Source organism: Cololabis saira, chromosome 24, assembly GCF_033807715.1.
Source record: "Cololabis saira isolate AMF1-May2022 chromosome 24, fColSai1.1, whole genome shotgun sequence".
NCBI classification, from domain to species: domain Eukaryota; kingdom Metazoa; phylum Chordata; class Actinopteri; order Beloniformes; family Belonidae; genus Cololabis; species Cololabis saira.
This window is the reverse complement of record NC_084610.1, coordinates 15,816,084-15,843,638: the sequence shown is the minus strand read 5'-3', so window position 1 is coordinate 15,843,638 and position 27,555 is coordinate 15,816,084. Positions and strand designations below refer to the sequence as shown.

General features: G+C 42.0%; 1 protein-coding gene across 1 annotated transcript in view; it reads right to left on the bottom strand.

Moving 5' to 3' along the window:
• Window positions 1-862: 862 nt before the first annotated feature.
• Window positions 863-27,555, bottom strand: part of trak2 (trafficking protein, kinesin binding 2) — a 28,683-nt gene continuing 1,990 nt past the window's right edge. Inside the window, 17 exon segments of the mRNA XM_061716174.1 lie at window positions 863-2,917; window positions 2,919-3,102; window positions 4,206-4,305; window positions 5,080-5,643; window positions 7,101-7,387; window positions 7,462-7,608; window positions 9,935-10,014; window positions 10,612-10,749; window positions 10,826-10,900; window positions 10,998-11,128; window positions 12,446-12,524; window positions 13,623-13,838; window positions 16,005-16,121; window positions 16,214-16,290; window positions 17,895-17,954; window positions 21,763-21,954; window positions 23,574-23,743. Coding sequence (XP_061572158.1) covers window positions 2,315-2,917; window positions 2,919-3,102; window positions 4,206-4,305; window positions 5,080-5,643; window positions 7,101-7,387; window positions 7,462-7,608; window positions 9,935-10,014; window positions 10,612-10,749; window positions 10,826-10,900; window positions 10,998-11,128; window positions 12,446-12,524; window positions 13,623-13,838; window positions 16,005-16,121; window positions 16,214-16,290; window positions 17,895-17,954; window positions 21,763-21,954; window positions 23,574-23,628 — 3,105 coding nt within the window. The 5' untranslated portion in view covers window positions 23,629-23,743 and the 3' untranslated portion in view covers window positions 863-2,314.

The following is a 27,555-nucleotide window of genomic DNA, read 5'->3' as shown; positions in this document are numbered from 1 at the left end:
CACTTTAAATAAAAGATAAAAGGTTGATTCTCGTTTTTAAAGAAGCACCAGCAGGATGCAGATGTTAAACGTCACCCCCACCTGCTGGACGATGTGTGAACTGCACGGCTCCGGTACAGAAGCCTCACCAACACGTTATGCAGAAAAGCCAATCCTCACCACAAATGTTAATGATATTTACAGTTAAAATAATGGTTTGGTGTTATTTTCCCCTTTTAACAGACTGAACTTGAACACCTCACAGGCCTGAGACAAGCGTGACGGCTGGAAACTCTCTCCAAATGGGTTTCCAGCCAAGCAATAATCCCTAAAATACGGAAGAGTATCAGAGCCAGGCAAGAGAAAAATAAAAATTATATTTTAGGAGGAGGAGGAGATTTTTTTTTTTTCATTATGCACTTCGAGAAAAAAGTCGAAATGTTTGGATTAATGTTGAAATACAATTTCGAGAAGAAAGTCGAAATGTTGAGAAAAGTCAAAATTTCGTGAATAAAATTTAAATGTTTCGACTTTATTCTTGAAAATGTATTTCAACATTATTCTCGACATTGACTTTTTTTCTCAAAGTGCACAATAAAAAAAGATTTATTTTTTTTATTGTGCACTTCGAGAAAAAAGTCGAAATGTCGAGAAAAAGTCGAAATGTCAAGATTAATGTTGAAGTACAATTTCGAGAAAAAAGTTGAAATGTTGAGAAAAAAGTCAAAATGTCGAGAATAATGTTGAAGTAGCAGAGAAGAGAAAAAAGTCGAAATGTATTTCAACTTTATTCTCGAAATTTCAACTTTATTCACAAATCTTCGACTTTATTCTTGAAATTGTATTTCAACATTATTCTCGACATTGACTTTTTTTCTCAAAGTGCACAATAAAAAAAAATCTTCCCCTCCTCAAATATTTTTTCTCCTGCATGGCCCTAATAATCTTCCGTACTAAAATCACTCAGAGTGCAATAAAAGCGAACAAAAATGGCTTCAACAGGAACTCAAATCAGAACAGTGCTTGGCTCTGCTTAAGGCCTCGTCCCGTTACAAAAGCTGCTCAGAAAACACAAGGACCTGGAAGGAAAAAACACGGACTCTTCTCTCTTTTTGGTGTACGATTTGGTTCGGCCCTCCCCCACTGGTCTGCCGACAGATGCATGCTGGGACCTGCAGCTCAGGTTTCATGCAGATGCATCTGGCACATGGACGGCTACCACACACCCGTGCAACACGGGACAACTATAAAGTTATTAAATATTCCTATTAGCGTTAATACTGGCATGTTGGGAGGCGTGGTCTGCTGGACAAGCCTGGCAGTGCGCTGCTGCTCCTCCACGGATAACGGAAACCGAAGGCTTGTGATCGCAGAGGCAGACACCCAGGAACCGGTTCCCGGGTCAGGAACCGGTGCTGATCTACTGCAGACTAGCACTCCACACAACTAGCCCTTGAAACTTGAAACCCTGGACTCTCAGTCTCCCTCCTGTGGAAGAGTATTCCTCCTCTAAAATAATATTTTAGAGGGGGAAGATTTTTTTTTATTGTGCACTTCGAGAAAAAAGTTGAAATGTTGAGAATAAAGTCAAAATTTTGCCTTTTTTCTCAACATTTTGACTTTTTTCTCTACATTTTGACTTTTTTCTTGAAGTGAAAAAAGTTGAAATGTTGAGAATAATGTTGAAGTACAATTTCGAGAAAAAAGTTGAAATTTTGTGAATAAAGTCAAAATTTTGCCTTTTTTCTCAACATTTTGACTTTTTTCTCGACATTTCGACTTTTTTCTTGAAGTGAAAAAAGTTGATATGTCGAGAATAATGTTGAAGTAGAAGAGAAAAAAGTCAAAATGTATTTCAACTTTATTCTCGAAATTTCGACTTTATTCACAAAATTGTATTTCAACATTATTCTTGACATTTCGACTTTTTTCTCAAAGTGCACAATAAAAAAAAATCTTCCCCTCTCAAATATTTTTTCTCCTGCATGGCCCTAATACTCTTCCGTACCCTCCATCCTTCACCTTTGCAGAAACTGTACTTTCCCTTCCTTTCACACCTTCTCCTCACTCTTTCATCTACTTCCTCAAACCATCATTCACTTATGTTTTTCCTTTCTTCTTCTCTGGTTATTCCTGAAAGTCCAGGGCTCCACTGCTGCAGAATAACCCCCCTGGTGGAGCTAAGGCCAAGCATCTGTGTGCACACCGCAACACCGCAGTAGTAAAAACAGTCACTTAAGTCCCATTGTGCTTTTAGATGAAGAAGTCATGAAGGAGGGATTGTTCCCTGACTTTTCTCCCCGTAGCAGAGTGGAGGAGAGGTGAGGTCCATGGCTCAGTGGTTGGTTGAGCCTCTCCGGGAGCTGGAGGATGCGGGGTGTTCTTCCTCCAGGTTCCCCCAGTGGGGGCGGGGGAGGGCCAGGGAGGTGGGGTGCAGAGGGGGGGTTGGTCTGGGGGCCGGCCTGCCGCCCGCCCGGGCCCCGATCATAGCGGGGAGGCTCTGGTTGCGTCTCAGGCCGTCCAGCAGGCTCCCCCCGCCCGCCGACACGAAGGTGGCCGAGTCCTGGCGCGGCGCCGAGGCCGAGGCCTCCGACTCCGAGCCCCGCAGCACCTTAGCGAAGCCCAGCTGCCGCAGCCGCTCCACCAGCCCCACGCTGGCCGGGCTGGGCCTGGGGCGGCCCGGCCGGGGGGCCGGGGCGGGGGCCGAGGCCAGGGCCAGGGCCGCGCCGTCCTGGGAGGGGCTGGGGAGGTCGGGGTGCGGCGAACGGCCCAGGTTCAACCCGTAAACGTCCTGGAGGAAGAGCTCGGCGGGCCGCGAGGCCAGGAAGGTGTCGAGCGGGTGAGGGGGGGGCTCCATCGGCACCGGGGAGTTGGGCGGCGTGGTCGGCGGGGGCCGCAGGACGGGCTGCCGCGGCGCGGGCCTCGGCGAGGAGGGGGGGGGTGTCGGTGGAGACCTGAGCAGAGATGCCTCTCTCCAGGATGAGCTTGGCCAGACCTCCGGGGGGGGCGGCCGCCCGCCGGGGGGGGAAGGAGTCGCCCAGACTCAGCCGGCAGGGGGTGACGGGGGTGCTGGGGCCCGTCCTCAGGGAGCTGGGGGTGTTGGCCGGGAGGGAAGACTGGGAGCTGCAAGACAGGAAGACAAACTATTTGCTAGGAGACACAACACAGAGAGAGTTAAGTTAGAGATAGAGAGAGAGAAATGCTATATGTAGGTTTGTATAGAGATATATTATACTATTATTATTATTATTATTATTTATGTTTATTTGATATGGACATAGCAATTACATTGGACAAACCAGATGCATTGTTTAAGTGTTTTAGCACAAGTGCTAATTCGCAACACTTGTCCATAGGCAGCTTTTTAAAATAGAGAGCAATAAAATATTAAGATAACAAGAATGGGGGGGAAAATAAAAATAATAATAATAAAATAAATAAATGAAAAAAAAAACAAACAAAACAATTGGAAAGGAAATCAAAGAAATACAAGCAATTTTAAATTAGAAACATAGAAAGACAACAAAGCAAGCAGTCAACAAGTTAAGAACTATTCATGTGTAAACTGCTGATTAGATTTTAAACACTGTTAATAGGTACAGTATTTATATATCTATATCTCTATTAATATATATTGATTTATAGTTGGATGTAGATATGTCAATATATAGATTTATAGTAGTATATATAACATATCTACTCTTATATAGTTAATTAAGTATATTGTTATATAATTTCTGTCTTTTGTTCTCCATTATATTGTAGTATTATAATAAAGTAATGATAATGTAATACTATGCATTTTAATTACTTCTATTATTACATACATACATAGATAGTAGCACAACTAAATGCTGGGCGTTTCTTTTGTTTGCTTTGATTGGTTTTGTTTTTGACTATATTTATATATACAGTACACATATATACCAAGGATTTATAAAGGAAAATCTTGAAAATGATCAGGGGTGCCCAAACTTTTTCATACAACTGTATGTATGCATATATTATATATATATATTTATTTGTATTTTATTTATTAACTTTTTTGTATTCTTTTTTAACATGAATGTTCGAAATAAAAATCTTCAGGAACAAACAACAGAAATCTAAATCAAACCAGAGTTAAGAGCTCTCCCTTTGACCCAGACTAGCAGCTCTGACTCAACCCCCCCCCCCCCCCCCCCCCCCCCCCCCCCCCCCCCCCCCAAAGGACCGGGCTGGCTCACCTGGGGGTCACCTGCGTGACGTCACTGGGGTGCAGGATGCGGCAGGTGGTGAAGGTGTAGGTGGAGGAGGTGGAGCTCTGACACTTTCCGGGGTTTTGGACTGAATACGAGACAAATCACGTCATGAGAAACTCTGGAAACAATCAGTCTCAACTAAAGTTGCTGTTGAAAATTATGACTAAATATCGTCGTCAACAAACCTTTATCACCTGAGGAAAACGAGACGCAACGAAAATGCTGGTCATGTGACGATAACGATGATTAAATATATAATGCAATATCGTAGAGGAATAAAAACGAGACTAAAATGTAGATTACAAAATAAAAACTCTGCTTAAATGTGTCTTCATCTTTATTGACCAAAACGAGACGAAATGTTCTAACAAAGATCCTTAATATGCATTGTTTAAGTTGTTTCCTCTGGTTTAGTCTTTAGATACACTTCCTACATAGACGTGGAAAAGAAAACCGAATGTGTCATGGAAAAAGAAAAAGATGGGGAGAAATATGGAAAAATAAATATGATGTAAACTCAAATGAGAGTCTTCTGTATCTGGAATGAATGTATTCTTGAGTCTATAAGGTAACAATAATATAATAATAAGATAACCTTGTTTGAATTGTAACATGGGTTTGGCTAAATACAATCTTTGACTGAAACGAGACTAAAATGGACAATTCTGACTCAAATAATACTAAAATGCCTAAAATGACTTTTAGTCGACTGAAACTTGAGTGAACGTGACTAAAACTAATAAAAATTAAAATAATAGCTGGACCCAAAGACTAAAATAAAACTAAAATTGAAACAGGCTGACAGAAACAACACTAGTGTCAACATGCACATCCTGACTGTTAAAGAAAGAGACGGTACCCAGAGAAGATGCTGCTGACGCCGAGGCCGAGCTGAGACTTTGTGTCTGAGCCGATGATGCAGCAGCTGCTGCAGCAGGTGGAGGCGGGAGGCCGGATGCTCCTGCAGGTGGAGGCGGGAGGCCGGATGCTCCTGCAGGTGGAGGCGGGAGGCCGGATGCTCCTGCAGGTGGAGGCGGGAGGCCGGGGGTACCAGACGGGGCCCCAGCCGGCTTGGCTGGCGCCGGGGAGAGAGGTGGAGTGGGCAGAAGCGCCGCAGGGGGCTTCCTGTCCCTCCTCTCCTCTGGCGTGGAGGAGCAGTGCACGTTGAAGGTGATCCCACCCTCCTCTTCCTCCTCGTCCTCTCCTCTCTGCTCCGCCGCTCCCTTCTCCAGGACGGCAGCCCCCCCCTGGTCCCGGCTCTCGTCGTCCTCCTCCATGTCTGAGAGGCGGTACAGGGCGTCCTGGTACAGGGCGTCCTGGGCCAGGGGCCGGAAACCCTTGGTCACCACCCCGGGGTGGGGGTCCAGGATGGTGCCCAGGTGAGGCTGGGCCAGCTGCTGCCAGTGGTGGAGCGTCAGCGAGCCTGAAAACCGAGAAAAGAGAGAGAAGCAGAGTGTACATCCCTGAACTTAAACAGTTAAACAATTCAATTCACTTTTATTTCTATAGCTTCTATTACAGGGGTGGCCAACTGGTCAGAGGCTAAGAGCCACAATTGTTAACTGTGTTACTGCAAAGAGCCACATCGTACACATGCACACATCAACTGCCCCATCCCTCACTCCCTGCTCTCTCTGAGACATAAAAATACCATTATAAAACGGAAAGGTGAAATCCTGCAATATGATTGGTTGTTAACCTGTGGTATAATGAGCATAATATTTTTCATTCCAATGTATACAGTATACTGTTTACAGGACTGTCTCAGAAAATTAGAATATTGTGATTTTCTGTAATGCAATTACAAAAATCAACTGAAATATTGCAAGCCTTTTATTATTTTAATATTGCTGATCATGGCTTACAGCTTAAGAAAACTCAAATGTCCTATCTCAAAAAATTAGAATATTCTGGGAATCTTAATCTTAAACTGTAAACCATAATCAGCAATATTAAAATAATAAAAGGCTTGCAATATTTCAGTTGATTTGTAATGAATCCAGAATGTATGACATTTTTTTTTTTTTTTTTTTTTTTAAATTGCATAACAGAAAATAAAGGACTTTATCACAATATTCTAATTTTCTGAGACAGTCCTGTATATTTCGTAATTATATATTTTTTTACTTTTTTACCCCTCCCCTGCATGTGTGTGTTGAGTGTACTGCTGCTGCGCAAAGTGAATTCCCCCATTGAGGGAGAAATAAAGGACAATCTTATCTTATCTTATCTACCACGGCTTCTATTCTAGGGAAGCAACAATGTATCCATGACAACAACCAACTGTTACATATTTTTTGACGGTTACAGCAGGTAGCAAAAAGTAGCTGGCGTTAAAGTTTATCTTTAATTTTCGTTAACAATTAATTTGGCATGTTCACGTTAAACTTTGATCTCCGCTGAGGGCTAACAATGGATGAATGGATTGAGGAGTTCATGTCTCTGAAAAAAAAGACGAGCAAAAAAACGACATGCGGAGCTGAAATCTGGAGAGATGGGACTATTTTTTTCCACAGTGGGGCTATTTTTACTGAATATGAATTTCTGATTAATTAAAAACTACATAAAACATATTGTGTATTCCTCTTTCATATTTACATTATTGGTAACCGTTTTATAAAAGTAATACATCACTTCCCACCGGGCCGGAGAACGCCCCTCAGCTGTGTGATCATATAACACAGCCTGTCGTGGTTTATTGCTTAAATATTAATATTTAATTTATATTATATATATTAAACTCTCCCCCTCTGTTAAAAACGTCGTGTTTATCTTCATATTTTCTGGCAGTCTGGCCTCCTGCCGGAGGCCAGACTGGGCAGAGCAATTCCGTATAAAGAAGACTGAATCCCACCAGCTGAACGAGTGACGGGTTTTTACCTTCCATGGGTTTGACGATCTGGAGCTTCTCGGGCAGGAAGGTCTTGAACACGCTGGAGCCGAAGGACAGCTCTGACAGGCTGGAGTAGGAGGAGAGGGTGCTGCCCAGGGGCGAGGGGCAGCCGCTGCCGTCGGCGCCGGCCAGGGCCTGCAGCTTCCTCTCACGCTCCGTCTGGAAGAAGTGGCGCTCGGACAGCAGGTTCTGTCGCCGCAGCGACAGGCGGTGCAGCGCTTTGTGGAGGTCGTTCCCCCCCGGGGAGCCCGGCTGGCCCATCCGCACCTCCTCCCTGCAAACACACGGGTGACAACCTGAACTCCCCACTTCAGAGGGAGGAGACACGCGAGGATGTTTGTCACCCACCCCTGCGTGGACGGGAAGGGCTGCGCCGTCATCACCAGAGAGCTCTCCCCAGAGCCGGGGATGGGGGGCGTGGCCAGGCCGGGGGCCAGGGCGCTGCGCGACGCGTTGATGCTGCGGACGGTCTGGAAGACCTTCCTCTGGGAACTTCTGCAGGGAGTTGAAGGTTAAAAGTTAAAGAAGAGCATGGATCAGGGGGACATTGAGAGTCTGGTCAACAGTGAGAAAGAAACTTAAACTGTCACATTCTATAGAGGGAATGTATGACGTCACAGATGCGACTTCACAGCGGGTTACGCCCACTGAGTGGCAGAAAGACTGAGTGGCAGAAAGACTGAGTGGCAGAAAGACTGAGTGTCAGAAAGACTGAGTGGCAGCGTAAACTTTCAGTTTGAGCAACTGGAAAACATCTAAAATGGGAAAGAGCTGTTGTGGGATCCACTGTACTCATAGATTTAGCAAGAAATCAGAGTTATCGTTTTACAGACTGCCGAAAAATAAGCTTAAGAGAGAAAAATGGGTCGCTGCAATTCGCAGAAACAACTGGATTCCAGGCACCGAAACGTGGATTTGCGGTTCCCATTTTGTATCAGGTAATGTTGGATTTTTGGGTAGCTAACGTTAAACGCTCAAATCATAAAGTTCGGTGTCCTCATCACTTTAATTTCTACAACAAATCCTGCCTTGAAGTAGGACCAAGCGTCAAGACTTTTTTAAGCCTTCAAGCTTTGCTTCATGTATTTCCCCGGCGTAGAAATTAAGTACGGTAAATATAAATATCAGGAAACTGGATTTGTGGCCAAATATTAATGTCCATGGACCACTGGTTCTTGGGGTAACTGTACGGGTCACTGTCAAGTCCAACTGATGCTAATTTAAGCCGATAATCAACTGTTATCCCGTCTTCTCCACTAGTTGCAGCTGTTTTTGCCACTCAGTGTGAGTAAGGGGGCTGGTCCAGTGGGGAAGTGACGTCAATGCAGACCCTCTATTGTAGGCGGCGGGCCAACGGGAGTTTTCGTGTATTTAGACGATCCCCATCGAGGGAGGACGTAATTTTTTGTCAACGTCTACAGTTTTCAACAAATGAAATAAAAATTGTTGCCACTCGTACTTCTTGCACATTTTTGTATATCAGTGACTTTGCCCAAGTTAGTTTTTCCGGCAAAGATAGCGGGCGGCTATGCTTGGGGTCCGACATGCATGACGTGTTTGTCATTATCATCCAAAAGCGTGCTTGGAAAACTGCCGGTTCCGGTACCAGATCCCGCCCAATGACGCTACACAATTAGTACAAACTGCTAACACACGTATTTTTAAATCGTCTTAAAGACGGGCCTTCTCAAGTAATAAATGATTTTAAAAACAGTCGTACTACTTCGTCATTCAGCTTGATAAAACACAAACATATCAGTATTTTAGAAGTAGTCCTGACTGTTATCCTTACTTTTCTGTGAAAACTTACTAACGTCCTCAAATGTTTTTGTGAGCTTTACACATAATAAATATATCTGATGTCACAATTTGAAGTCTATTGTATAGCTTGGGAACTTCACCTGTCAATCGTTTGTCAAAATGATGAGCAAACGTCATAAAAACGAGCCACCCACTAGACTACTTGTATATGCATCCATGTTTATTTGTTTAATTGGTAGGGCCACTAAGATTGCTATAACCCAGACTTTTTACCTTCTAGTATGGACTCAGGGTATAACAAATGGGCCAGTAAGGGACTGATATATATTGGACAAATGTTTAAAGGTCAAACCATGAAGTCATTTGAGCAACTAACCCAGGAGTTTGATCTTCCAACTCAGGACTTTTACAAGTTCTTGCAGGTGAGGCACTATCTTCAGAAACATGAGGAATGGACGATTATTAGGGGAGATTTATCTAAACTAGAGGAGCTATTGATATCCTTTACAAAGGAAGAGACTAAACAAGGATTGTATCAAGGATTTATAAAGCCCCTACAACAGGAATAGGATAGTGATAATATGGGGGTCAAAGAAAAATGGGAGTTGGAAGCGAACATGATAATAACCGATGTCATCACATCAAAATACAGCAATATGTCTGAGCTGTGTTGGAGAGGCTGTGGTCTGATTGGGGACTTTACACGTTAATTTCTCCTCAAAACAATGAAATAAACTTTTCCTTTTCAAAGTGTAAGAAAACTTTTTAATGATGACCGGATAAATTCTCTCTAAAATTGAGATTCAAAAATTAAGACCCTTGGATTGAGATTTAAGACAAATTAAAACATTTAAGAGGCCTTATTCTAGGAAAATGGGATTTAAGACTTTTTAAGGACTTGCGGCCGCCCTGGCAACTAGAGGTTTTCAAAAACCTTGACATCCTTGAACGTGATGACAACCTGCTCAGGGACAAAAGTACAACTACCCGCTACTCCAACAAGAAAAGGACAACGGACAGAACCGTCCAGAACCGTCACAGGGGCTTTTAAACGTCTGACCTTTGGTCCTGAAAGGCCGTCTCCTCGTCCACGCTCAACTCTCTCCTCATGGTTCCCTCAATCTCTGCTGCCAGGGAGTCCTGCGCAAACAAACATTTAGGGCTGCAAACTGCAAACAAATACTATTTATATTAAAGTACTGGTCTGTAATGGCGCTTTTCCACTAGTACCTACTCAGCCCGACTCCACTCATCTCGGTTTGGTTCTTTTCCACTAGGGGTCTAACGTGCAGAGTAGATACTTTTCTGTAACTATTCTGAGGTTCTAAGCGGCTGAGTCGGCTGTATCTGACATCATCACACTACAGGCCACCGATTGGTCGGGGGGTTGGAGTCAGACGTCTGAGTCAGGATGTGACATCAGCGAAAGAACGACTCTGATGGCGGCTTCTTGTTCATTTTATTCTACTAACAATTGCAGCAAAAGTCTGTTTCATGATCCAACTCTGAGGTGCAGATGTTCATAAACCTGGTGCTGAGGAGAGAATTAAAAAGGGATGTCAACGATAAGGAACGACCAGATCTACCAGGAGCTCTGTCACTTCATAGCTGCTCGCGGCTCGAGGGCAAGGCGAGTTGAGTCGATTCGGGCTGAGTAGGTATTAGTGTAAAAGCGCCATAAGTGTCCCTGAGTTTGGTGTCCTTCTCTTAACAGGACAGCAGTAAGAGAAGCCTCACCATGGGATAGAGGCCGTAGGACAAGTGCCGCCGCATCCCGGCAGGAGGAGTACTCCTGTTCCGAAGTTCTCTGATCTCGTCCTGCGACTCGTGCAGCATTTCCACACACTCTGCATTTGTCTCCGTCAGCTCGTTGAGCTGCAACCAACACAAACATGCTGCTTTCAATATCATTCTCATAACGAGCTTCTCATGCTGAATCCACGTGAAGCACCTCTGCTGTGAGCTGCCTCTGAGCATCTTTGGAGGCCTGCAGATGGATCCTCAGCTCCTCCTTCTCCAGGGCCAGCTGCACACAATCGACAGCACAATGTGAGGTTGTGAACAAAGACGTGCTTGTTGCTTGAAAACCGCGCTGTGACGGCGGTGGCGGCGGGCCTGCGCACCTCCTTCACTCGGTGTTGCAGCTCCACGATCTGGGAGAGCAGCTGAGCGATCTCCTCCTGATGTCGGAGCAGCTCCTCGTTCTTATGGGACAGTTCGTCGGCCAGAGAAACCATCTGGCTGTTGGACTCCCCTGAGACCACAGGTCACATTAACACACCCAGGTTAGACATTAGGTAGGACAATCCTACTCTCTCACCCACCTACCTTAAATGCAAGATAGAAATTGGTACCCTAACTCATTGTTTTTGGTCATGTTGTAAACTGCAAATGTATTGGTCTAATGTGCTATCTGAAATAGAAAAGATATTGGATTTAAAACTGGAGATGGACCCCGTATCTCTCATATTGGGCCTCCTAACACTTATCAAAACATAATTGGAGCCTGTATTGTATTCTTTACAGAAGAGTATTAGGGCCAGGCAGGAGAAAAATAAAAAAATATTTTTTTTTCCATTATGCACTTCGAGAAAAAGGTCGAAATGTCGAGAAAAAAGTTGAAATGTCGAGATTAATGTTGAAGTACAATCTCAAGAAAAAAGTCGAAATGTTGAGAAAAAAGTCGAAATTTCAACTTTATTCACAAAATTTCGACTTTATTCTTGAAATTGTATTTCAACATTATTCTCGACATTTCAACTTTTTTCTTAAAATTGTATTCCAACATTAATCTCGACATTTCCACTTTTTTCCCCATGTGCACAATAAAAAAAAAAAATCTTCCCCTCTCAAATATTTTTTCTCCTGCATGGCCCAAATACTCTTCCATAATTCTTACTTATGCAGCGAGGAAGGATATTTTATTGCAGTGGTTCAATGAAAAGTACCAACTGTTAAAGGCTGGCAAAGCGTGGTGTTTGATCTGGTGCCATTAGAGCACATTACATGTATATGACATTCAAAAACAGACCAATTCTATAAAGTTTGGGAGCCCAACTTGAACCAGGTAGAGCCTGATGTCTCTAATATCATGTTGCAGGGATTTTCTTGACTGGTCATAACGTACATTTTTACTGTAACCCAGGGTTTTATTTATCTGGATCTGAGCTGGTGTTTTTTTTTTTTTGTTCTGTTTTGCTTGTTATTTCTGTGGATCATATTATGTATCCATTCTTTACTGGTAAAAGTGAAAAATTACAGAAGCGTATTGCATTCACTTAAAAAAAAAAATCTGCTCTGTTTTTCTGAATTAACGAGATAATTATCTCGGAGTTCTGAGATAATTATCTCGTTAATTCAGAAAAACAGAGCAGAATTATTATTTTTCTCAAGTAAATGCAATACGCTTCCGTAAAAAATTAAAAATTGTTAATTGTTTAAAAACAAACAAACAACAAAATAGCAAGAAATACTAGCGAGAATAAATCTTTCCAACAGAAACAAAAAAAAAAAAAAAAGATATCAGGTAGGCACTCTTATGCAGTGTGTGTGTGTTTGTTGTCTGACTCACGGAGCTCCTTGACACAATCGCTCACAAGCTGCTGCTCCTTATCCTCATACGTGCAAGTGGCTCTCTTCAGCTGAGACGCCTGTCGAGCAAAAGGACCATTAAAGTTCAGGAATCTAGTGCAGCCACTTAGGCCTGTGTTGAAAAAAAATAAATAAATTGATTTTCTGATTCTAAATCGTTTCTCATATTAATTCCTAAAATCGATTCGTATGTCTAAAGATAGATTTTTTTTCATTATTACTTTTTCGCCGGTGAACTTTAATCCCAGTAGTCACGTCATTTAATTCACACATGCGCTGTTGAGCTGTTGCAATTTCTTTCTTTCTTTCTTTCTCTTTCTTTCTCTCTTTCTCTCTCTCTCTCTCTTCTTTCTTTCTTTCTTTCTTTCTTTTCTTTCTTTCTTTCTTTCTTTCTTTCTTTCTTTCTTTCTTTCTTTCTTTCTTTCTTTCTTTCTTTCTTTCTTTCTTTCTTTCTTCTTTCGCACTTTAAATGGATATTGAAAGGCATATTTGAATTGTTTATTTCTTAGTTATTTATTTCATACAAATAACTTTTTTAATTTTTTTTATGCCCTAAAAAGGAATGTTTTGTTGGACTCGAGAATAACTGGTGCCATGTTTTTGTCTTTAAATATGTTTAAAGGTATGAAAACATTAAAGTTATCAGTTATAAATTTCATAAATTGTCTATATTTCATTACTTTATATACTGTCTGTGGGTTACATTTGCATAAAATGCTAAAACCAAATTCTCAAAAATTTTAAACCGAAATGGACCGAAAATGGAGAAAAATTTGGAATGTGGTAAAAAATAAAACAGATTTCATACGTCTCTGTTTGCTGCCCTGGATCTGTTTGATAATTCTGACCCACATGATGTTTCTGAAAGCAGTTCTATCAGCATTCTGGGAGGTGATTGGTCCTTACAGCATCATTAGCTGCCAATACTTGCTGTTGAATCTCAATATAATACTAGTATTAATATAGCATAACTACAGTCATAATTCAGGCAACAGCTCAAAAAACAGTTTTAATAACACTAACCCAAAACAATATCGAATCAAATCCTGATAATCAATTCTGAATCTTAAGAATCGGAATCGATTCTTGACATTTGAATGGATCCCCAGCCCTACAGCCACTGCTACTTGGTTCCTCCTGCCCTGAGCGCGTCGCACCTCGGTCCTCAGCGTCACGTTCTCCTCCTCCAGGTCCTGCAGCTTGTTCTGCAGGGACTCCAGCTGAGTGAGTGCGGCGGCGGCGGTTCCCCCGTAGAGATGGTGCGGCCTCAGCGGGGTGGACACGTTGGAGTCCGTCTCACTCTCCTCCGAGGCGCTGGCCACCATCCGCAGGAGCTCGTCCTTCTTACTGAGCTCATGCTGCAGCTGGTGGACCTGGTCAGGGGACAGGTCAGGGGGGGGGGGTTACTGACCCGGGAACACCTCTTTTTTTTATTATTTTTTCATTATTGCAACATACAAAACGAACATCAAATACATCAGACAACATGGAGGTCAAAAATGGCAATAATAGTAAAAAACTAACTAAATAAATAAATACATAAATAAAATAAAAATTAATAAAAAATAAATAAAATAAAAAAATAAATATGAAAAAAAATTAACTAAAATTAAGACAGGCAGGTAAGTACGGAAGAGTATTAGGGCCATGCAGGAGAAAAAATATTTGTGAGGGGAAGATTTTTTTTATTGTGCACTATTTTTTATTGTGCATTATTCTCATAAATAAATGTCGAGAATAATGTTAAAATACAATTTCGAGAAAAAAGTCGAAATGTCGAGATTAATGTTGAAACATTTCGACTTTTCAACATTATTCTCGACATTTCAACTTTTTTCTTGAAGTACATGAAAAAGAAATCTTCCTCCTCCAAAATATTATTTTTATTTTTCTCCTGCCTGGCCTTAATACTTCCGTGCTTACCTGCCTGTCTTAATTTTAGTTAATTTATTTTCATATTTTTCATATTTATTTTTTTATTTTATTTATGTATTTATTTATTTATTTAGTTCTTTTTTTACTATTATTGCTATTTTTGACCTCCATGTTTTGTATGTTGCAATAATGAAAAAATAATTAAGTAAATGGGCAAAGGCAGGCAAATTAACAAATCTGTCTACCAAAAGTATTCAATTTTTATTTTATCATATCATTTTCACAATTTAATCTCCCCAGCATCTTCCCACACGCCACTGTCTCCATCATCTGTGTTTTCCACATATTAGTGTGGGAGCTTGGGGTTCCCATGTACTGTACATGTTATTATTTGTTCAACAGAGGTACCACAGTTCTGTCTCCAAGGAGACATAGTCTTGGTGATCTGGGAAGTTCACAATTTAATGATTTGCTCACATAATCTATAACTTTTTCCCATAAGGGGAGGATTTTAGGAGAACGCCACATCTTGTTTTTCTTTAATAAGATGTGCAGTCTTTAAATCCAATATTCTGGACTAATCATCATCATAATGTCAAATCTGTTCATCTATGACATTCACATAAACCTGATACACTGATACTGATTTAAAAATCCAAAGCTCACATCAATCAGTTTGATCTAAATCCTTTTAAATCTTATTAAAAATAAACAAAAGATGAAATAAGAACAATTTTTGTTGGTAAATTGGTTGATTTGATATATTTAGACTTCAAACAGATGTCAATCTGTATCTTGCTTCAAGTGTGAAACTGGTAGGAATAGCATTAATTATATTAGTAATCCATCTATTACTATCCCGACAATCATCTCTCAATGTAGCCCATATCAGAACATCTTAAAACGATAAAAAGGGATTAAAAAGGACATTTCTGGCGTAGCTACCAGTGATCCTCTGCAGTGTTCTAAAATAATTTCCTTTCTTTTGATACTTGAGTTCTTTATTCTGTGTGAATTGTACATTCGAGTTTGTATTTCTGAACTAGGCACAATGGTGAAATAATTTGGTCTAACCCTTGAAAAATAGAGAAACTTTACTTTTTTGTTTAGTTTGGGTCTTTCTTTCTTTCTTTCTTTCTTTCTTTCTTTCTTTCTTTCTTTCTTTCTTTCTTTCTTTCTTTCTTTCTTTCTTTCTTTTCTTCTTTCTTTCTTTCTCTTTCTTTCTTTCTTTCTTTCTTTCTTTCTTTCTTTCTTTCTTTCTTTCTTTCTTCTTTCTTTCTTTCTTTCTTTCTTTCTTTCTTTCTTTCTTTCTTTCTTTCTTTCTTTCTTCTTTCTTTCTTTCTTTCTTTCTTTCTTTCTTTCTTTCTTTCTTTCTTTCTTTCTTCTTCTTTCTTTCTTTCTTTCTTTCTTTCTTTCTTTCTTTCTTTCTTCTCTTTCCTTTTCTCATATAAAACTAAACTGAGTGTTGCTTTATGATATCTCATAAATACCTGACTTGTAAGGAAATATGATTCGAATGCTGGACAATAATTCCACTGCCCTTGATGTTTCCTTCTTATTTTTGTGTATCATTGGAAGGATTTTGAAAACCAAATAAAGATAATGTTGGAAAAAAAAAGGGCTTTTCTTGAGGCTGTTATTGCTCCAGGAAGAGAGGAGGCTACCTGGTCCACGGCCTGGGCCAGCTGCTCCTCCAAGGCCTCGTTCCGCTCCTGCAGCAGCTGGTTCCTCTGCAGAAGAGACTGTCCGATCCGAGCCGCCAGCTCCAGGTCCCTGTCTCGCTGTCCAATGAGAGTGCAGCAAAGCCACGGTCAATCTCGTCTTTGATCAGCACATACACACACACACACCTCTGCAGCTGGGAGCACGTTACCTCGGCCAGAAGGTGTGTGACCACGTCGATGTCATTGTAGGTCCTGGTCATCTGCTCCACGCGGTCCGAGCTGAGGACTGACCACAGAGAACAGGTCAGTCTTTAGTAGCACGCGTTCACTCTCCTGTACATAACATAAACAAGGTGCATGCACGCCACACACACAGGAAACTCCAAACAAAAAGAAAAACCACCCCATCATTCAAAATGAGTGGACACTTTACCACAGCATGCTGGGTTGACGTCCAACCAAATGAAATGTCCTGACCACAAGCAACACAAGCAGCTTTTTACCCCGAGTGTGGTGCATTAGCTTCTCAACTCTCGATCTCCGAAACAACTGTATGACAGATTATACTATCCTTTTGCTCACCATGGTTACAATACAAGAATTACATCAGAAAGGAGGTTCATACTACCAAGGGTGAGAACTATGGAAGAGAATTAGGGCCAGGCAGGAGAAAAATAAAAATAATATTTTAGAGGAAGATGTTTTTTTTCATTATGCACTTCAAGAAAAAAGTTGAAATGTCGAGAAAAAAGGTCAAAATTAATGTTGAAGTACAATTTGAGAAAAAAGTTGAAATGTTGAGAAAAAAATTAAAAATTTCGAGCCAGAGGAGACATTTCCACTTTATTCACAAAATTGTATTTCAACTTTATTCTTGAAATTTCGACTTTATTCTCGAAATTTCAACTTTATTCATGAAATTTAGACTTTATTCACGAAATTTAGACTTTATTCTCGAAATTGTATTTCAACATTAATCCAGACATTTCGACTTTTTTCTCAAAGTGCACAATAAAAAAAATCTTCCCCTCTCAAATATTTTTTCTCCTGCATGGCCCTAATACTCTTCCGTAGAGAACAGGTTTGATACAGAGAACTTTTTTTTTACAGAGCCATGGTTGGCTGGAACTCTATACCAGTTCATATTTCTCATGTAGGTAGCAAAGATTGGTTTAAGATTCAGTTGAAACAATATCTTTTACAATTTAATGAATTAGGATTTGACATTTGGAAGGAACAGAATGAAGTTTGAGTAGAATTACAGGTAGTGTAAACTCTATCACAATAAAAGTGAAAGTGGTCAAGAATTCTAAGATAAGGTCATTTCAGCAGGTATTGTTTATGAAGGTGTTTTATTTGATTTCATTTCTATGTATTTATGTCTGAGAATGATGGTGATTTAGTTCTCCTCTGTGTTGTTTGTGACTGAGGGAGTTGTATGTATAATGTGTGCTTGTTATATATTAAGTGTTAATTTGTGTGTATGTTGGACCCCAGGAAGAATAGCTGATGCTGTTGCTAATGCTAATGGGGGGATCCTAAATAAAACAAATAAAACAAACAAACAAACACTCCTTGTGCTGAAGCTCAGCAGCCAATAGGGGACTCTTGTGGTGAAACTGTTTGCATCAGTGCAAGTCATTGGTGAGTTCTACAGCATGGCGGTGCAGTTGCTAGTGGTCCGAGTCTAGGAGCGACAGAAAAACCTCACACACACACACTTTAAGCAGTCTACAAGCTGGTGCGCTGTACTACATTCATTTCTTGTCCTCATCTACATGCAAGAAGCAGAGAGAGGCTCCCGGACTCCAGATCCGAAGCCCGTCTCTCACAGCGGCGCTAACAGAGGAAGTGGCAGAGCAGAGCAGGCAGGTGAGGAGAGACAGGTACCTTTGGAGAGGCTCTGAGAGCCGGGGTGGGGGTAAGAGGAGGGCTCCAAAGCAAGATATGCTAGTGAGAGAAAAGAAGGGAAAGGTCAAAAAGTGTCGAAGCGACGAGCCTCTCTGAAGAACAGCTGGAGGAGAAGAGAAGAGGAAAACAACAGCAGGAAAGGAAACAGGAGACACAATAGACGGAACAGCCTAGACTGGTGCAGAGACAGAGCTGAAGCCTGAATGCATCAGCTTCATGTAAAAACATTAGTTTTCTCCACGGTGAGTATCTACGCATTAGTCTGGTCTGCTTCAGCACCTGAAGGATGTCACCAGCGATGAAGAGCTTCCCTTCCACCTGTTTAAAGAGAAGTGGCATCTCCCATCACTGAGCGGCAGTCTGCAGTGGGAGACCCCTTAAACAAACAACCCCACGCAGACCTGCTGCTCTTCTGCTGAACTCAATGCATCTTATGGCGCTTTTCCACTAGTATCTACTCAGCCTGGCTCGGCTCTCCTCCACAGGTTTGGTTCTTTCCCACTAGGGGTCTAACGAGTAGATACTTTTCTGTTTCTACTCTCCCGAGGGTCTAAGCGGCTGAGTCGGCTGTATCTGACGTCATCACACTACAGGCCACCGATTGGTCGGGGCGTTGGAGTCAGACGTCTGAGTCAGGATGTGACATCAGCGAAAGAGCGACTCTGACGGCGGCTTCTTCTTCATTTTATTCGACCAGCAATGGCAGAAAAAGTCTGTTTATTATCCAACTCTGAGGTGCAGATGTTCATAAACTGACTGGCTGAGGAGAGAATTAAAAAGGGATCTAGACGGCGATAAGGAACTACCAGGAGCTATGGAGCTAGAACAGTCTCAAAAGTGACAAATGCACACGCCGATCCACAAATGCACAGGACAAGATGCGTATTTATCTTTATTCCACCAGCTGGTTTATTAAACTACTACAAAATATTGAACCACTTTTCTAACCGAACGGGAGCGAACGCAGGCTCAAACAGCAGGTGTATCCGCCCCTTTAATCTGGTTTATGAGTAAATCGTTCCCCTCGTGGGGTGCGCTCTTATGATTGGCTGAAACAAAGGAGGATATCTGATTGGTTGCAGATCCTTCCATGTTTAAAAAACACATTTGTGGATTGAGGGATGTCAGGGTAGTCTCAAAGGTCACACACAAATGCAGCACAGCCCACAGACAAAAAAACGCTTGTAAATCAGGTTATACTTGTGTGTGCATCAGAAATACATTTGTGTATCTTGCCCTACGCACGTGTGAATTGTTCTGTGCATTTGCAAATCATCCTGTGCATTTGTGAATCTTGTCCTGTGCATTTGTGGATCGGCGTGTGCATTTGTCACTTTTGAGACTGTTGTAGCTCCATAGGAGTTCTGTCACTTCATAGCTGCTTGTAGCTCCCAACGGACTTTTCAGAGATAAACTAAAAACATTAAAAAGCGTTGCTGCTTGAAGCTTCTCTCACTCTCATTTTTTAACTTGATATCGAACACAAGCCACAGACCCAGCAGCACATCTATCATCTCCTCCAGGTTCTACATCTTTAGTGTTGTTGTCTTCTTCGTTTAGATCACACAATCAAATACGTCACAGCAGCTTCACTCCAACCTCCTACTTCTGCTCCAGGTGCTGAATTGTTATGGAAAAGAAACCAGGCCCAGTTGAGATGAGTGGAGCCGAGTAGGTACTAGTGGAAAAGTGCCTTTAGATTGGGTACATTCCAGCCTGGGCTTTGTTTTCCACATTTAAAAAAATAATGTACTTATATTACATATAGGATATCAGAAAATACTTGTCAAACATTTCAGTGACAACTTCCATTAAAGCAGATATGATGCCATCACATAACCTGCCCCCAAAGCTCTTCAATCATGCGGAAAAAATGGCAAATTATCACAAATCATGCAACGTTTCACCTTTTCCCAGTTAAATACATTTCAACAGAATATTAATTCAAGATTAGAAACAAAAAGCAGAGCGGGCAGCTGCTGGAACAGATGAGAGAGTAATCTGAGGCCCACGGTGACCTCGGGATTCGAGCGCCGCCGTCTCCTTCAACCCCCCGTGGGTAAAAATAACCTGGCGAGGCTATCTTTATCACACACAGGAAGACGGGTACAGTGCAGACACAACGCACATGGATTCTCATGTTCCTGCTTGCACGCCCCCACGCAGATGGCGTCATTGATGGCCGAGCACATCCAGTGTCTAGTCCAGTCACTCCACACGTCTGATCTCAGCTGTACGGGTTACATCTACACCTAATGTTAGATCAGGCAAGTGGATTGACCTCTGGCAATAATAAACCTGACACATCTTACAATAGCAGTGTTATCGTTCTGTCATGACTTTGGACTTTCACACTTGCGGCTCGACGGACTTTTAACACCAATCAGAGTTGTGAAACGGAGCTTCTCCTGCAGTGGATTTATCACACAAGTAACAGCAACGAACTCAATCTGATTCAGCTTTTCTTTTTGTTATCCAACAAGACTTTTTCCCTCGTTTCTTTTCTATTTTTTTTAAAGGGCACAAATGCATGAAGCAAAGCTGCACTGCAGTTGCAGCAAATGTGACACAAACAGGAAGCTGCATGCCTCAAATAGCTTGAATGTAAACAAGGATCAAGATTCGCCTGCTTCCTGTCTCTCGAGCAACACACACACACACACACACACACACACTTCACCCCCCCAACTAGAACCGCTTCTTCTTCACGTGAGTCACGTTTTCAGCCGCCTGACGCTAACGGATCCCCGCGCTGATCCCTGAGCTCACCTTCCACCGCGAAGTCATCGTACACCTCCTCATTGTGGATGTTTAGAACCGGCATGGTCCGTCTCTTCATTCTGCTGTCCTGCCTTCATCCTCTCTGTCCTCCCCCCCTGTCCCCCCGCCCATTCTGGTTAGCCTGTCCCGTGACTCTGGTCCCCTCTCTGAACTCAGCTCCACTTAAACTGGCAGTATCACTGGATCACACACACACACATCCAGCTGGAGACACACACACACACACACAGAAAAGACAGTGTTGAACTCCCGGATAACTCTGTGGTTTTGGTTGAGCAGGATGCGAGTTCTCATGAATCCCAACGGCACACATACAGACACCACCTGCTGACTGATTAACCCGGGGGTTGGCCACGAATCGAGTTTCCTGGTATTTATATGTACTTAATTTCTACGCAGGGGTAATACACGAAGCAAAGCTTGAAGGCATACAAAAGTCTTGACGCTTGGTCCGACTTCAAGGCAGGATTTGTTGGCGAAATTAAAGTGATGAGGACACCGAACTTAATGATTTGACCGTTTAACGATAGCTACCCAAAGATCCAACATTACCTGATACAAAATGCGAACCACAAATCCACGTTTCGGTGCCTGGAATCCAGTTGTTTATGCGAATTGCAGCGATCCATTTGTTTTTCTTAAGCTTATTTTTCAGCAGTCTGTAAAACAATAACTCAGATTTCTTGCTAAATCTATGAGTACAGTCAATCGTACAACAGCTCTTTACCATTTTAGATGTTTTTGAGTTGCTAAAACTGAGAGTTTACGCTGCCACTCCGTCTTTCTGCCACTCCGTCTTTCTGCCACTCCGTCTTTCTGACACTCAGTCTTTCTGCCACTCAGTCTTTCTGCCACTCAGTGGGCGTAACCCGCTGCGAAGTCGCATCTGTGACGTCATGTGCATTCCCTCTATATGGCTCTTTCAACATTTTGGGTTGCTGACCCCTGGATTAACCGGTCAAAGGACAGTAGACAAAGACAAACACAGCCAGGCGGTAAAGACGCCGGCCGTCTTTCCTAGATCTACACGAGAGCAGTAACTGTGTAATATCAAATGCACACTTACTCATGTAGCGGAGCGTCTCTTCGGCCAGCAGGGGGGAGAGGGCGGGGTGCTGCTCCGGGACTTCGTCTGGGGAGCAGCTCGGCGACACCACCCAGTCCTGGCTGTCCGACAGGTACAAGGAGCCGGAACCGGCCGAACCGGAGCCCAGCGAGCTGGAGCCATAATGCTTCCCGCTGCTGCCCAACCCCTCGTCTGGAGGGTCCACACACAAAATAACGTAAGGCAAGGCAAGTTTAGCACAATTCAACAGAAGGTAACTCAAAGTGCTTTACATCAGCATTAAAAGCGGCAAGACACAATTAAACAGTAAATAACAAATAAAATAAAATGATAAGAAAAGAGGTAAAATAATAAAAGCTTGTTAAAAAGTAAGGGCAGTAGAGTACAGCAGGTACATCTCATTCTTACAATGGCAAGAATTACGTTTCTATACGGTCAAAACGTACAAAGACCGGGTCAAATACAGTATTACAAAAGTAATCTGTAACAATTCGTACAGTGAATTAAATCACAAAATAAGGTCTAAACATCGCCTTTATAATAATAATAAGTCTGATATTTGGATGTTTTTCTACTGTGTGAACACAACACCTAACATAGAATAGAATAGAAGACACACACACACTCAACAGTTTATACAAAAAAATATTTAAATAGAAATAACCAATAAATAGCTAAATAATTAAAAAAAAGAGCAATATAAAATATAGAAAAATTTGTATTGTACAAGAGAAAAAAATAGTAAACACAAAAAAACTGATAATATTTACATGTGCAAAAATACGTGAGGTATTTAGTGGGCAAAGGTTATTGCACTTATAAAGAGACAGGTTAGTTATCCTAACTATGGAGTAAATAATTGCTATAGCGACAACAAACAAGACATTTGGGACATCGAGCACATAAAGAGCAGCATCCTGCTCAATGAGATGAGGCTAAAGGCTAAGAGGCTACGACTAAAGCTAACAGGGCAGACACCGTGCAGCATCTACTATCTTCACTGGGGTTATTGTATGTGGTGGAATAAAGTTTGAATAAGAAAGTCATAATAGACATGTCAGCCCTTCAGGAAAACTGGAATCTTCCAAAAACTGCAATTAGTGTAAATAAAAAGCAATTTATGACCAAAGAGGAGGAGGAGGTAGTTTTAGGTGTTCCGTTGGTTGCAATTTGCAGATAAAGCTAGATGTCGCTAAACAAACTGGACTTTTTCATTATAAATAAAACTTTAAATCTTAATGCAGTTTGAATCCATGTAATCGTTTGGTTTTTTTTGGTAAAGAAAAAACTGCTTTTGTTTTGCTGTTTTTTTCCCCCAAGGGCACCTTGTTCTTGTGTGGGTGGTGGTAAATTTAACTCAACTAGACTAATGTCTTTTCGGTAGCACAAGACCATTTTTTCTTAATCAATTTGTCTCATTAGTTTGTAAAAGGTGAGTTATATAAAAACCAACAATAATTATAAAAATAGCTCACACGCAGGGGTAGCTAGCTACAAACGCATACACACGTTACAGCAAGTCAATAAGGAATGCTTTTATTTTGACAAGGCGGTGCAGCCTGAGAGAGAGGAGGGTGAAGGCGGGGACGGATGCATTTTAATGAGTGCGTTTTCTCTTGGCACCGTACAACCCCATGTCCTTCCGCCTGAGCAAATATGTGGTTTACTGGGACAGATGGGGCTAACAATAGCTTCAGGCCTACAGATACAGTCTGCTGTGGCACTGGCAGAGAGAGCAGCAACTGGAAATGTACACAAAACCAACCAGCAGCATTTTACTGACAAAACAGAAGCATTCACAAAGTGGTCACCTGTCTCTGTGCTGGACTCCTTCTTTTCCACCGCCCGGGGTTTCACTTCAAACATGTCCCGTCCTTGGAGCAGGGGAACCACGTCGCTGGACAGAACAGGGGGAGCTGCTATCTCCGTGTTATCACATCTTGCTCCTGCTGCGATGGGCGATGCCCACACACGCCTGTGCCTACAACAGAGGGAGGAGAAGCTGGGTGTCAGAGCCACGCAGAATGAGGGGATGAAAATGTCGCATAAGCTGGAGCTGCGGTTGATGCTGCTAATGCTTATCTGCAGGATTAGGGGCAGCACAGGTGTGTGGTTAATACATGTCGTCGGCAGACTGGAGCAGCTTTGATTCCAGGCTTTAAAAAGGGATTCAAAATGTCTCTTTTTATTTTCCCAACTCAGTTACATCTAGTAAGTGCAGCTTCTGAGCTGGATGAAAAGGTCAGTCGTTAACAGTGTGTGAAGCTGTAGAGCCGGAGTTTCAGAAGTCTGTCCGGCTGATGCAATCAGTGCTTTTCCATGTTCATCTCTTGTCCCAAACACTGTTTTGGGCAGGTCCAAGGGTGAGAGAGAGCCCTCCCACATCCTGTTTCCCTTTCCCTGTTGGGACTCCTACAGGCCTTAAAGGGATGACTGGAGGAATAAGACAGGATGGGATGCCTTAAAGCAGGGGTGTCGGACTCCAGTCCTTGAGGGCCGGTGTCCCTGCAGGTTTTAGATGTTTCCCTGCTTCGTTGCACCATGATACAAGTGACTGTGTCATCAACAGAACTATCCAGCCTTTGATGACAAGCTGGTGATGATGATTAATTAGAATCGGGGGGGTTTAAAGCAGTGAAACATCTAAAACATGCAGGACACCGGCCCTTCTGGGATTCAGTTTGACACCTGTGCCTTAAAGGGATGAGCTCCCCGAAGGAAACTGGGAAGGTGAGAGGAATCTAATGAATCACGTACATTTGTTTATTTGTAAGGATCCCCATTAGCTATGCCCTTAAACACAGCTAGTCTTACTGGAGTCCACATTAAAACACAATACATTTAAAAACATACAGTTAAAAACAAGACATAAAGAAAGAAAAGGAAATAACACGACAAACCTACATTAAACTTTACCGTACATGTAAATCATTATCTTAAAGCAAAGAAAACATACATGAAACATTCCAATATACAGTAAAACATCTAGGCCATGAAAATCAGATCAAAAATACACCTTACCCTGTCCAGTATGTATCTGTATAAGTGTGTGTGCGTGTATGGGATCCTATACATATGATATTCCAAGGTGTTTCTTAATTTGCTTTTTGAATATTGATTTTTGTGTTAAATTAGTCATATACTGTAGTGGTAAAGAATTCCATGATTTCATTGATCTATATTCTAGTGTATGCTTCAGAAAATTGGTGTTTGGCTTAGGAAGTGAAAACCGGCCCTTTGTTGCCTGTCTAGTGGCGTATGTATATGACTCTAGATTGTGTCTTAACTGATTGTACTGATAAAATGGAGTTTTGGATTGTAAAACCTTCCATATTGAAAACAAAAGTGCAGCATTCATTCTGTCCTCAACTTTTAACCTTTGTAGACAGAAGTGCAGCTGTTGATACTGGTGTTATATGGAAGGTTTGCTGCTTGCTGCTTGCAAGAGACATTATGTAAAATAGAAGACGCCAGACTACATCCAAACCACACGGCCCATCAGTCTGCCGTGGCTTATCTGGAATATCTCCGAGTTTACGACTACCAACCAACATGCCGCTGCAAAAGCAGAGTCCTTAGGCGACATTCATCCTCGGCTTGCATAACAGCGAAGCTGGAAACTGTATGCTTCACGAAGCAGATTAACGGAGATCTCATGCACGCAACCCTGCAGTCTACACATGCTGCTTTGCATTTACACTGATGCTTTGATACTTTGATGACACTGCAACTGCTTACTGACAGTGCTCAGATTCATGTTGTGCCTAAAACAGACATATTATACTTTAATTATTAGTAAGAGCAGAGTAAAAACATTCAGCATCCAGTATGTTTCCATTTTTTCAAATGCTTCCTCTGATTTAAAATGTCAGCTGCTGAATCTGTCCAAATGCCTGTAAGTCATTATATGACTAACGTAGTCAGACAGAAAAACTCACATCACCCTCTTGACAATGCTAAATTAAAAACAGAACTTAAATGGATTATGTATGGTTAATGTTTTATTGGCGCCACAAACAAAAACTCTGCTTCAGATTGTTGACAACATAAAGATGTGAAATCCATAGAGGCGAGAGAGCAGCCATCAAAGTGACTCTGTCACAGAGAGCACAGCAGTGAGTCTGTGTCACATCTGTCCCACAGGGACGCCTGCTTCCATCAGCTTTTTAGACTTCACTTCACATCATGTCTGATCTACATTCAGCTGATGACCTGCAACCAGCACAGCAGCATCTCAGCAGAATACGCTTCAAACACAAATTGAAGTCAAAAACAAAAGAAAATAACCCTGACACTCTAATATAACAACAAACTTTTGTCTTTTTGTCAGCTCATTCAGCACCAGAACCAGAACTACTAATGTGAGATTCTGGAGGAGAAACCGAGCATGTGACAGTGACTGGATAAGAGGCTTTAACTGTACGACCAGGAGTCTCTGAGTGGAATCAGCAGACTTGTCTCACGCCATACCAAAGACGTTACACCGGCTATATACAACATGTCATGTGACCACACTCTGCTATTGTTGGATTAAAAGCTCATTTGAAAATTAACAAAATAAAAAATGGCTTCATTTTCAAGATGATTTGCTGTACGGGCCAGTACCACGTGACCTCAAATATTTTGGGCAGTCAACACAAGACTGACACAAGGAAGGCAGTTAAGAGATGGTTACCTACACGCCAACGCATGTGCCATCACTGCCTTGCAACAAAATGCCTTCAGCTACTGCTACAAATATTGAACTATTCACCACGTTATCAACAAACAGAGGAAAAAGGGTTTTCCTTCCTTTCTCAGTCAGAGAAAGGGTTCTACTGCAGTGAATTGCACCTCAGGAGGCCCATGAGTGTCCAGCAAGCATGAGGATTGTTTCCTTGAGAGGATTCAGCTACGGACAAGCATCTAGTCCAAAGCATGTTACGTGTTTGAGTGCAAATGCATCTGCACGGACAGTGAGAAGATTTTTGGACAACAGCCCAGCATTTCTTTACGAGGAAAAATACCCAGGAGAGACCAACATTCTGCAGGAAATACAAAAACTGGACAGCTGAAGACTTCTTTCTCAGATAAAACCCACCCCAAACTGCTTGAGAAATGTGTAAAATCAATTTTCCACGGAGGAAAAGCCAACTGCTACCATGACTCCTGTCTCACTCCAGCAGTGACCCAGCCAGAGACCATCCATGTTGCCTCTCATCGAATGAGTGGGTTAACTTACTGTACACAAAATACAGCAATAAATAAAGAATATTATCCTCCAAGAGCGAGTACTCCCAACAATCCTTGAGCAATATGAGTGACATGCCACGAAGCAAAATTGGGAACGGAGTGCCTACGATATCGTGGCATTGACATTTTTAACTCTGGGGACTAAAATGCGAATAATAGACGTCCATCATGAGGATCGGGCCCATCTACTACGCCAGAGAAATCTGCAAAAACTTTGAAGAAGACAAGTCGGGACTATGAATATTAAATGTTAATGTTATGAAAATGATCTTTCCCTGTGCCTGACGTCATATTGTTGGGTATCTGAGGTGGATGTAAGCTCAAAAGATCTTTCAGGACAGCACCGTGTCACTTTGTTTTGGGCCAGCCCGTAGACTGTATAAAAATAACTGAACAAACAAATAGATTTTCTAAAGACCGCCTTTGTTGGCTGTTTTTGTCTGAGCTCCGGGTGATGCCATCTTGGCAGGAGCTGTCTTTACTCAAGCTTAATCCCCTTTTTAGTCCGCCAGCTGCCAGAGCGGGAGAGCAATGAGCTATCCTCCAGTCAGTCCTGGCTAG